The sequence below is a fragment of the Dermacentor silvarum genome, chromosome 7, assembly GCF_013339745.2.
Source record: "Dermacentor silvarum isolate Dsil-2018 chromosome 7, BIME_Dsil_1.4, whole genome shotgun sequence".
Taxonomy (NCBI): domain Eukaryota; kingdom Metazoa; phylum Arthropoda; class Arachnida; order Ixodida; family Ixodidae; genus Dermacentor; species Dermacentor silvarum.
Genome location: NC_051160.1, coordinates 59,074,921 through 59,085,998, shown reverse-complemented (window position 1 = coordinate 59,085,998; position 11,078 = coordinate 59,074,921). Strand labels below are relative to the sequence as shown.

The 11,078-nt window shown below is 47.3% G+C and overlaps 1 protein-coding gene across 1 annotated transcript; it reads right to left on the bottom strand.

Moving 5' to 3' along the window:
* Positions 1-2,273: 2,273 nt before the first annotated feature.
* LOC119458086 (general transcription factor 3C polypeptide 1) lies at positions 2,274-9,525 on the bottom strand. The gene has a single exon (XM_037719900.2). It carries the CDS (start codon positions 9,396-9,398, stop codon positions 3,561-3,563), a length of 5,838 nt encoding a protein of 1,945 aa, XP_037575828.1. The 5' UTR covers positions 9,399-9,525; the 3' UTR covers positions 2,274-3,560.
* Positions 9,526-11,078: the final 1,553 nt, after the last annotated feature.

Here is an 11,078-nt window from a genome sequence, read left to right as displayed (position 1 = left end):
AGGTCATCCATGGACAGACAGTCTTCTCGTACTGACCATGTAAATTCTTACGAGAGCTTTCTAGTACAGCAGTGGTAAGGACAGCAAATAACTTATGATATTCCCTGTTCAACACGGAAGTCTATTCGCTTAAGCTTTTCCTGAAGAGCACTGTAACCTATTTTCGTGCATGTATTAGAACGAAACTGTTCCACATCAAAATGCAAACACTTATCAATAACAACAAAGGTGGGCGAGGGATTGGTTATGGGAGTGGGATAAACGTCCACATACACATTCGCAGTTGCCCACATACATAACTTTCGCAGTTGTAAAGGGCATGGTCAATCAGTGTTACTGTGTACTAGAAGTACTCGCAACACAAACGTGTTGCGCCTGTTCTCGCAGGTTAAATGATTTCAAAAGAAGGGTATAATTAGTATAGTCATATCACCGATCGTATCAATATCTATTTCTTGGGGACTGCATTTCACCCACTAACACCTTATCTTACAACTTAGCTAACAAATTAACTTATCGCTCAGCGCAAGTCACGCGCATGATTTGAAACTTACTCGAAGGTTATCGTTGATTCTATCTGTTGTCACCTAACCTTGTGCAATCTGATTGCATGCACCACACGAATTGGGTAGTATTTTGTGGGAGGCACACGGGCACTAGCGATTACGCTGGAACCTTGCGCTGAAGCCAATGCGCTCGAGCCACCGAGAAGATTTTCACCGATCGCCGACTTTTTTTGCCGCTATCGTTCTGCTTGAGTGTTAGTTCTTTTTGCTAGGTGCAAGTTCGCCCAATAAAGAGCTAAATTTGTAACTCAGTTTTGACACTGCGTTCTTTACCAGCACTACAACGTGACAATATCAAAGTCGCCGACTATTACAATGCAGCTACGATGACCATGATACATGCTTTCCAGGTCAGCCTCGAGATACTCAAGAAAGGACTGTACCGATGAGCTCGGAGGGCGGCAAATGACCCCTACTATTGCAGCGCCACTAATGTTTATGAACAAAGCTTCCAATATATCATTACTAACACATGTCGACATATCATTACTAACACATGTCGACATTAGAACCTGGGAAGCAGCCTTCACAAAAAGGCCTACGTCTCCACCTTGTGAACATGAGTCATGAGGTAGCGATTGAAGTTTGTAACCCTGTATATAAATTGATTTGTTTCGCTTGAGCCAAATTTAACTAACAGCTACAATAATATAAGCAAAAATTATGCCATGCTATACAAGAGGTAAAGGAATTCAAACTTTTATTAAGGCTACGAATGTTGCAATGAAATATTGTAACATTGTTCCTGACCCCTAGCTATTCAAGTAGTATTTATTCGATGTTGTTGCTACAAGCCCAATGGCACTTTCCACCTTTTGCACGATGGTAGAGTTCCTATGTGGTCAATGCACTGATTAAAACTGAGAGTATACAGATTACATCTGTAAAGTGGGTCACGAACAGCAGTGTACTGCAACAAGACATCTCACTTTTACAAGCTTAGTCCCACTTCTCAGAATTGCGGTCTTTTGTCCTGCTTATGTGCTGTAATATCATGCAGGGTTCTCACCGGAGCAGACTGAAGTGGTAGTTCATATTAAAAGCTTTTTACCAACTTTTATCTACAAAACTGCTTTGAACTGAAGCTCCCTTGGAAATGAGCTTCATTTCTCTCATTTCAACATGGTATCATGTATGTGGCTATTGCATGAGCCAAACTACACTAAATCAAAATGAATCCATTCCGTCTTGATTGTACAGCTTGCAGACCTCAACTCTAGGGGAGCAGGAGCATGTCCCGAGAGCCTAAGTAAGGAAGGTAGCATTACATTACACTACATTACATAGCAGCACCAATTACTGCAAATGTGCATGGATTCCAAGTTATACCTAGGACAAGAATGTATTATGCTGTATTATCAGCAGACTGCTACCTTCCTTACTTTGGCTCTCAGGACATGCTCCTGCTCCCCTAGAGTTGAGGTGCAGGCACGCATCTCTTTAGGGATCTTGAAAGAACAAATCACCCAAAATTTGCAGTGCTGAAGCGCAATGTATCGAATACATGCCACTCCAATACGCAGTATCATTTTCCTTTCGACCAAGAAATCAAGTTGAGGTGTAGGCACTCATCTCTTTAGGGATCTTGAAAGAACGAATCACCCAAGGTTTGCAGTGCTGAAGCGCAACGTATCGAATGCATGTCACTTCAATACGCAGTATCATTTTCCTTTCGACCAAGAAATCAAGGTGAGAGTTCAGCATCACATTGTCCATGGCTGAACTGAGGGCTTCGCAGAGCTGGGCATAGGTGACCTCTGCATACCATACTATCGCGAAATGTACTTCATGTCCTCCCCAAGAGGGGCAGCATATATTCTTCAAACCTGTTTTCTACAACACATTTTGTGTACAGCATCCTGACAGACTAGCAATCAGCGTGTCGCGATCACATGATAGGCAGTATAGTGACAGCTGCCTTACACATCCTCAATTACACCAAACCCTTACCCAAAATGTGCATAGTATGGACACCACAACACTAGTCTCTAGGAGGCAACAATGCAGCCCGAAAACATACTCTCCAGGCAGCCTCGCTAGGCGACAGAGTAACAGTCCCTCCGGACAAACCTGTACCACGCAGATACACGGACATACTCACACACCAAGGACTGGGGAGAAAAATCTATAGCCCCCCACACCCAAAGCTCTCGAAAGAGGATGAGAGAACTTAGACAACTACAAACCAACATTCTTCTACACGGCATGAAATACCATCTCATTTACCCCACACTTCACGAATACGACTGCAAGTTCTGCTACACGCAAAACACTCTGTACCACATAGTATGGAAATGCGACCGAAACACCGACGTTCCCCCCTATAACCCCACCCCACACCAAAGCAGCAAGAGGCACTGCTCACCAGCCTCAGCCCTGATAACAACCATCAGCTGAACAGGGCGAGGCAGGTGGCCAGGCCCCATGGCTTCCTAAACTGAGGAGGCCACCTGCAAGGAAGGCGGCCAAACAACTTTGTCTGCTCTTAATAAAGCTCAATCATCTCCATCATGAGGACACACCTTTAAAGTAAGCTGCAAGCCAAGATGCTCATGACCTCTTTCCTTTGTGCAACACAGAATTTATATTTCACATGTACTAGCTACATAGTTTTCAAAAGTTCCTAGACGCTACAATTGCATCTAGAAATTGCACTACATTGCATAGCAGCACCAATTACTGCAAATGTGAAATAGATTCCAAGTTATATCTAGGACAAGAATGTATTATGCTGTATTATCAGCAGACCAAGTGCACAATAACAAGGATTTACTTTCACAAGGCTGGGAGTCACTCAGCTACGTTCGCACGGGCATGGTAACTTCCGAGTTTGACTGCACTCATTGGAATGCGAAATGTTTTTTTTTTATTCTTCCTGTGCAGAACACAAAGGCATCGTTCAGGCAATTTACAAAGAATTGACACAGGCAGTCTACACAGATGTAATATATCTGGACACAGTAGAGCATGCCTAGCATGCACAGACATTACCACTTATTTTTGAAAATAGACTGAAAAAGCTGTGAAGTTAACAAGGGCCTCAAGAGTTCCATCATAGCAGACAATATCGCCCGGACAGTATCTCTCACAAATAACCAGCTGACGCCGCTTGGAGAAGAGGCTGCACTTGGCTGCAGTGTCCATCCTCATGAAGAATCGCCTGATGCAACCCATCTGCTGCAGAATCCGTAACATGTCCAGTGTCAGTACACATGGCTCTATCTGACGGGAGAAGTTGGACCTTAACAGGTCTTCCGTCACACCGGGATTGTCCAAGATGTACGACAGGACTGCGGACAGGAGCTGGAAGAACACAGGGCGGTTCAGTGTTCCATCAGGCTTCCTCCACAGCCTCGGAATGTACATTATCTTCTCAAAATTCTCCACATTAATGTTCTTTGTCATTGCCTCATAATAAGTTCGTTTAAGGCAACTGCTATTGCTGTCTCGCGTCCGTCGACTGTTTGTGTTTTTCCATCCAATTTCACTTTTATCGTCCTTACTCACAGTGGAAGCACAGCTGTTCTCCTTGCCAGCATTTTCCAAAGAACATGACGATGAGGGTTCGGAGCCTGTGCTTCCTGGTGCACCTTCTGCAGTGGTTCCTCCAGTATCAGCACCACCTTCAGCAGCATTCTCCGACCTGCCACCGGTGTTGCTAGTCACCTTGAGCTGGTCTGTTTCTGCTACCTTCCTTACTTTGGCTCTTAGGACATGCTCCTGCTCTCCAAGAGTTGAGGTGTAGGCACGCATCTCTTTAGGGATTTTGAAAGAACGGATCACCCAAGGTTTGCAGTGCTGAAGCGCAACGTATCGAATGCATGTCACTCCAATACGCAGTATAATTTTCCTTTCAACCAAGAAATCAAGGTGAGAGTTCAGCGTCACACTGTCCATAGCTGAATTGAGGGCTTCGCAGAGCTGGGCATAGGTGACTCCAAGCTGTTCTTTCTTCAGAATGAAGTAGTAGATTTCAGTTCCAAGCTGGGCATCTTCGGGGGCTTTTCCCTCCTGTTTGTAAGCATCGGCGATGCCTTCTGCTGTCCAGGAGTGGCTGACTGCACTCAAGCTGTAGCAGGCACGTTGCTCTTGGATAATCTTATCGTACAAAGGGTTACGAACTTTCAGAGCATACGACTTGTCTGTGGGGTCCTCGAGAGTCCAGCCTGGGATGAGATCCTCGTCGGTGAGTGAGAAGTCGAGCTTGCATGATTTGATGACTACATAGTCCTGAGGACGCAAGTGATTGTATTGGAGTGCTTTCGTCATGTCTTGCCTGAGCATATAAAGGAATGAACGAGACGTCTTGGCATTGCCACCAGCTGTCACAAAGTTGAGGCTCTTTGCTTTGTCGCAGAGTGTGGAGTTGCTCCCGAGGGGCTCTTCAGCCTCGGAGGCAGTTGGTTCTGCCTTTCTGCCTTCTGGCTTCCGCAGGTGCATGCTCCCAGCAGCCATGCTACAGTCGTATTCAACTATTGCTTGAGGCACTTCCATAGTGTAACTGAGCTTGTTCATCAGCAGCAGTGTGAACAGCAATGGTGCATATGCTGGCTCAATACCATCATGGAAGCTATACGGCTCACCACTCCTACGCTTCGCCAAGAGTTCAAGCAGCAGTTTTCCCATCGATGTTATGTGCTGAGGCGAGTAGCGCCGCGTCATATCGAATTGGAACTTCCGGGACAGTGTGAACGGCAGCATGGAGAGGTTGAGAGAGATGAAAAGTTTCTTGGCGTTTGGGTGCTTTCTGCAGATGACACCATTGTGCCTCAGTCGAGCAGTCACAGAGCGAACAAGATTGTCTGGATACTGCTCGTAGATTTTGTAGAGTATCAAGGACCAGTTACTCTTGCCATCGTCAGCTGCGAGCGAGGCCAGGATCACTACTGCCACTGAGCTGAAGTGTATGTCAACAAGGTTCTGAGGCTCTGTATAAGACCAGCTGTCCATTTCAACTTGGCCACTCACAATGATTTCATAACGGTTCTTCAGCTCATCAAAACTATTGGGGAGGGAGACCTCCCGGTGCCTCTCCTCTGAGCTCTTGCTGAATTTTTTCATCAAATGATCAAGGACAGTTCTGAACATAGTCAACCATTGTTTTTCATCTGATTTCACTGGCTTTGGCCCATGAAACATTTCCACGAGCGTCTGGTCTTGCTGTGCTTCACAAAGGAAGACTGAGGCATTGGCCTTGGTTGCGGGGTTCATCAACATAAATCGCAGTCGCCTCTGACATGCCCGAGATGTCTTATCCTTGCTCAGCTCAGGAAAGCGCTCATTCAGGATGTCCCTGATGACGGTGAATGGCACCACCATCTTATCCAAATGTCGGTCCAGAAACCAAGAACAGACCTTGCACATGAGCAGAACAATGTCCTCCTGTGACGACCATGAAACCCGCATGGTCTTCATTTCCTTTAAAGCAGCTTTATCTTTGTCATCATAGTAGGGCCTGCGAACATTGAGACGCTTCCTAGGCTGGACAACCCTGACGGTAATATCAGACTTCTTTCGTTGCAGAGCTTTTTTCTTGGGCTGGTGATCAGCAGCTTTCTTTGCTCCTTTCACAACAGGCACTGCCAATGGCTTGCCATCTGGTTGTTTTGGGTAGTACACTGACATCCGAGAAATTGCATCTCGAACCCTTTTTTGGCTTTGCTTTTGAGGAGGATTAGCTCCTGTGTTTTTCGAAGCTCTGTCCAAATAGCTAAGAAGTCTCTGCAGAGGCTTAGCACCTTTTGGGTTTGGCTTTCTGCTTTCAGCGGTGGATGTGCTCAGCTTTGCAGGCATCGGGGTGGCGCAGGCCCAGTTTCTCTTGAGATGTGCAAAGAGGGCAGAGTCAAAGCCCGCGGCCCCAAGCTGGTCACCGGGAACTGTGCCATTGTCTTGCTCTTCTCCAAACTCTCTGTTTCTGCAGGCTTCAATCATGGCTGGCTTCTTGTACAAATTCTGAAGCTCTATGGTTTGACCTTGTATTGACTGCGGCATTCCAAGAGGAGTGCAAATGCAAGTGTTCTCTACTTCCAACCAGAAGTGGTCGACGTCCTGCTGAGTTTCAAGAAAGAAGTGCTTTACAGGATACTCAATGTCAGTCGATACCTGGTGGTAACCTGGATGAGAGATTTTTGTGTCTTTGATGCGTAGATTCCTGTGCAGGAAAAGGTAGACTTGGTCCTTCTCCTTGAGGCGCTGTGGCCCAAAGGTGACCATCCCTACAAACGCCAGCCTCTTCACTGTCTCGTGGATTGAGTAGATGTACCTCCTGGCAAAAAGCAGCGCATTCCTCAGCTTCACAGGCAGACTTCGAACGAGGTAGTGACACTTAATCTTATCATGAAGGTACTCTTCGAGCCCTTCAATTTTGTGCTTGATTGAGCTCGCAATCTTGACAAAGAGAGAGAGTGGCAGTGAGAGTAGGATGTCTGCAAACAAGACCCATCCATTGGGCGTGCTTGGACTGTTGGACAGAGGGGGAACAAACATCTTCCAGCTAACAGCCTTCTGGTACTGTGTTGGGGTTGTAGGGTCATCCGATAACCGTTCTTGCGCAACACCATCGTAGCTGTACAACAAGTAATGCATGAAGGCATAACAGAGATGCATCCTGCGAAACTTTGGCTGTGCTCCATAGTAGCGCCCTATGGCAGGATTGTAAGTCATCTTGGAACAGGTACTGGGTTCGGGTGCAGGGCTGCACTCTGGCTTCTTGGGCTCCTTTGGTGTGGCTTGGAAATACTTGAATTTGGCCTGCTCTATGGTCGCCTTGACGATTTCATCATCTTTGGTGACAGATGGCATACAAATCAGCTTGAGGTCCCTCACATTTTGCCCCAGTCTCAGGACAGTATGAATAGTCTTGAGGTACCCGCCATTGCAGAGCTTGGAGACCAGCCGCCCGAGGGACACCCGGTCCAGTTTCGTTGTTGAGCCTTCCTCTTCCTCGGCCTTTTGCAGGGCCTTCTGCAGTTTGTTGAAGTCCGTGACCACTTTCTCAGCCTTTAGATACTCGATGATCCTATTTGCCCTCATGAGCATCTTGTAGGAAGGGAGCAGCTTTTGCAGGGGCTTTCGATTCATCACCTCCGAGAGTGTAGGGAAGCCTATTGTTCCCTGTGGCTTCACTTTCGGAAAGAAGCAGACACCGTCAGTTTCTATAGTAATAGTGGGTTGCTCAACCTCAGGAGCATCTGCGGTGCTGTCATGCAAGCTATCATTGGAAGCTGAGCAAGAAGGAGTGTCTATGCCCTTTTCGGCTTCTTTCAGCTCCTCTCTTGCTGTGCTCGTGCCTACAGGCAGCTGTTTGGCGACAGCAGGCGTTTCTGCCTTCTTTGCAGCTGATTCAGTTGTTTCCACTTTTTCTGGAGCTTCTTTTGTTGCTTCCTGCACTTCTGCAGCCGATAGTGATTTTGACAGTGAGGAAGCATCTGTCTTTTGCTTTTTAGCGGGTGGTGGATCTACTCTTGGCTGCTCTAGCATGCGTTTCTTCTCAGCTACAATCTTCTTGTGCATCTCAGACTTTGTAGCATACTCTGGACAAAAGTACCTGATCACACGCTGCTTGCCCACATCCTCCCTGTATGGTACCACAAGCTGTCTCCTCATCAACCCCTTCAGGAGATTCCGAACCTCCAGGCGGGTTGTCATTAAGGCGGCATATAGTTCACGCAAAGTCATTCCTGCCGTACCAGTCTTGTAGACCTCCTTCAAAGCTTGGTTAAGTCTCGGCCTGTCATACGTGTACTTCTGCGGGTGAAAGAAGAGGCCCGTGCTCTTGTCGGCGATGTACCCTTCGAGGTCCTCCTCTTCTTCCTCCTCCTCGTAAGGCCTGATAAGCTCACAGATGCGAACATTGCGCGGCTTGTTGTTCTTTGTGTAACATTCCTCGTGCGGCGAGTTTGGATAGAACTCGCTGTACGGCACAGTATGCCGTGCCACGTATTTGGCCGCTGGGCCATACATGAGTTTTTTTGCCGCCGTGGCCGTCAGGCCAAGCTCGTTAAACAATTTGGACGACTCTTCGCGCTTGTTCGGTTTGCTGTCTAACAGGGCGCAGAGCTCCCGGGCCATAATCTGACTCTTAGTTTTCACCTCAACGAAGAACCGCGGCAGATGGAGCAAGAAACCTACTCTGCTACCGCCGCCCTCCATCTTCAGGCAGAAGTCCTGCTTCGTGATTAGGTTTCGCTGCACTAACTGCTTGCGCATGATAAACATGGTCGCGTGTGTAAGGTTCAACACACGCAGGTCCAGTTTCCCCTGCGTCGTTTGGCCCAAGTAACGGGAGCGACCAATACGCTCCATTATGCAGTACTTTACTTCGCTCAGGTCCAAGTCCGTGATCGAGTTGTTGGGCCCGATCAGCGCTCGCTCACGAGTTATTTGGTCGGCCACTATAACCAAACGGTTGCCCCACCTAGCAACGGCGTCGTCCAGGTTGAGTGAGCTCTGCCGGACTTCGTCGCTGACATCTTTGCGAGTGTCAAATGCGCAGCACGAGCCGAGCTGCCCGTTCTTGTTGACCAACTTGTAGGGGTAAGGATCCGGCGGAAGCACATTGGGTTCGACCACGTATCCCGTGTTGGGATCCACGTTCTTGTACCGGTCGTAAATGACGAGGTCCATGCGGGGCTCTTGGAGCTCGTAGAAGCTGAGGCGAGTCTCTGGGACCAGCGCGCTCCATATGAAGGCTTTGGACTTGCTGTCCAGAGAGAGAGTAAAATTTGGACGCAGCTGCAGGCGGACCCACAGTGCCTGTAGCGTGATGCCATCGAGTCCTTCCAGCGCTATCTCGTCGATGCAGCACGAGTAAAAATCGTTTTGTGGCGTCATGTTTTTCTGCGGTAGAATCGCCAAATGCAAGTGCTTATCACACCTGCAAGTGGCACCTGTCACCGATTACAGCTCTAAAGAAAAGTAGCCACCGTAATAAAAGCATGCGCGTCGCCATGTTAAAAAGCGCAACTTCGATTCCAATTTCGGATTCTAGTGGATTCTTTGAAACAAGCAGCTGTAAGAACTTGTAATCCACAAAATCAATGAAATCTTAACAACAATTATTATAGACACTTCTTCAATCAATAAAAACGTGGATGATTAATTTTTATAAAGTCTCATTAGGCAAGATAATTGACCCCGATGAGACCACGACGTTTCTGGCTTGGATTGGCCTCGGTATTGGTGGTATCAGGCTCATTGGCTTGTTCCCGTCTTCCTGTTCCACCACCGCAATTCTGTTGCGGCGGTTGTAGCGTTGTTTGCGATAATGCCAGTGGAGTAAGTTTGGAGAGGATTTCTTCTGAACATTCTGAGGATCGGAACTCCCACCGTAGCGAGGTAAGAACTGTAAACCGATGCAAGTGCTGTAGCTAATGCGCTTATTTCGTGGTTCTCGGAAATCGCGCGTTCACCCTCGCAAGCGGTTGCATTTGTAGACAACTCGTTTGCTCCGTTTATCGGTCATGTTTTCCCGCGAAACCAAATTGAACAGCTTTGGAAATAGCAGCTCGAACACTTTAGGTATCTGAGCTAATAGCGCTGAGATGCGTTCGTTCTCCGCAAATTTCGTGACGCTTCAGAAGACGCCGCGTCTGGCCGGGAGCTGTCACTTGTTTACGTGCAACTGGAGTTCAAGAACCGATAATCACGTGGGAGTTATGCTTTGCTTCATATGTAGGCTCGATCCGCTTTGCGTGTTTCATCCTGCTATGTTGACAGCGGTGAAACTTCTTAACTGTTGTGTATATTGGTCTAAAAAATGTTGCCTAGCTTACTCGTGTCGTGTTGGCTTGGGTTCGAGTGGTTGTGCTTACCTACGTCACCTCCGTTTAGCACTACGAGGCAGAACCAACTTCTATAGCGTTATGCAGTCGTAAAACGTCGGTGCCGAAGGCCACGCAAAGAACTATGCAATCTTGTCATGCGTGGGGTAGCTTCGCTAAGATTTCAAACATCTCCAAATGAGCCAGGCGTGCCTTCTTATGGCGGCTGGCTTCACAGTATTGGGAAGCGAGAGGCCAAGGAGGCCAGCTTTTAGACAATCAGTAAAGCGTGGCGAACAGAAGTCGTGAATTGCGTTATGTAAAATTAATGACCCTGTTGTAATAAGTAATGTGCCTTACAGTTGATACAACTAGCCCCCCCCCCCCCCCCCCCCCCTCCTTACGTAAGTGCGTTGTTGTGGAGCATCTGGGCCTGTGTCCGTCCTCTTCCCGGCTTTGTGTTCGTTTTATAACACCCAAAAGTGACGAGAGTGTGTGGATGTATGCCATGATTATGGAGACCAAGCGAAGTAGCGCCAGAAACCAATCGATTAGTATTTTCGAAGATCAAGCAAGGTTTTTTTCTGCATTGACGGGAAATTTTGTTTACCTTTTGCTTTCGTGATATTAGAAAGTTTGTCATTCCATTTCAAATTACAGGGCACGTTTTAGTGAAGCATTATGGAGCATTATGAATGAATGCGCAGTTTATTTACATACTTGAGGCTCTTGGGAGCATATACGGTCATCT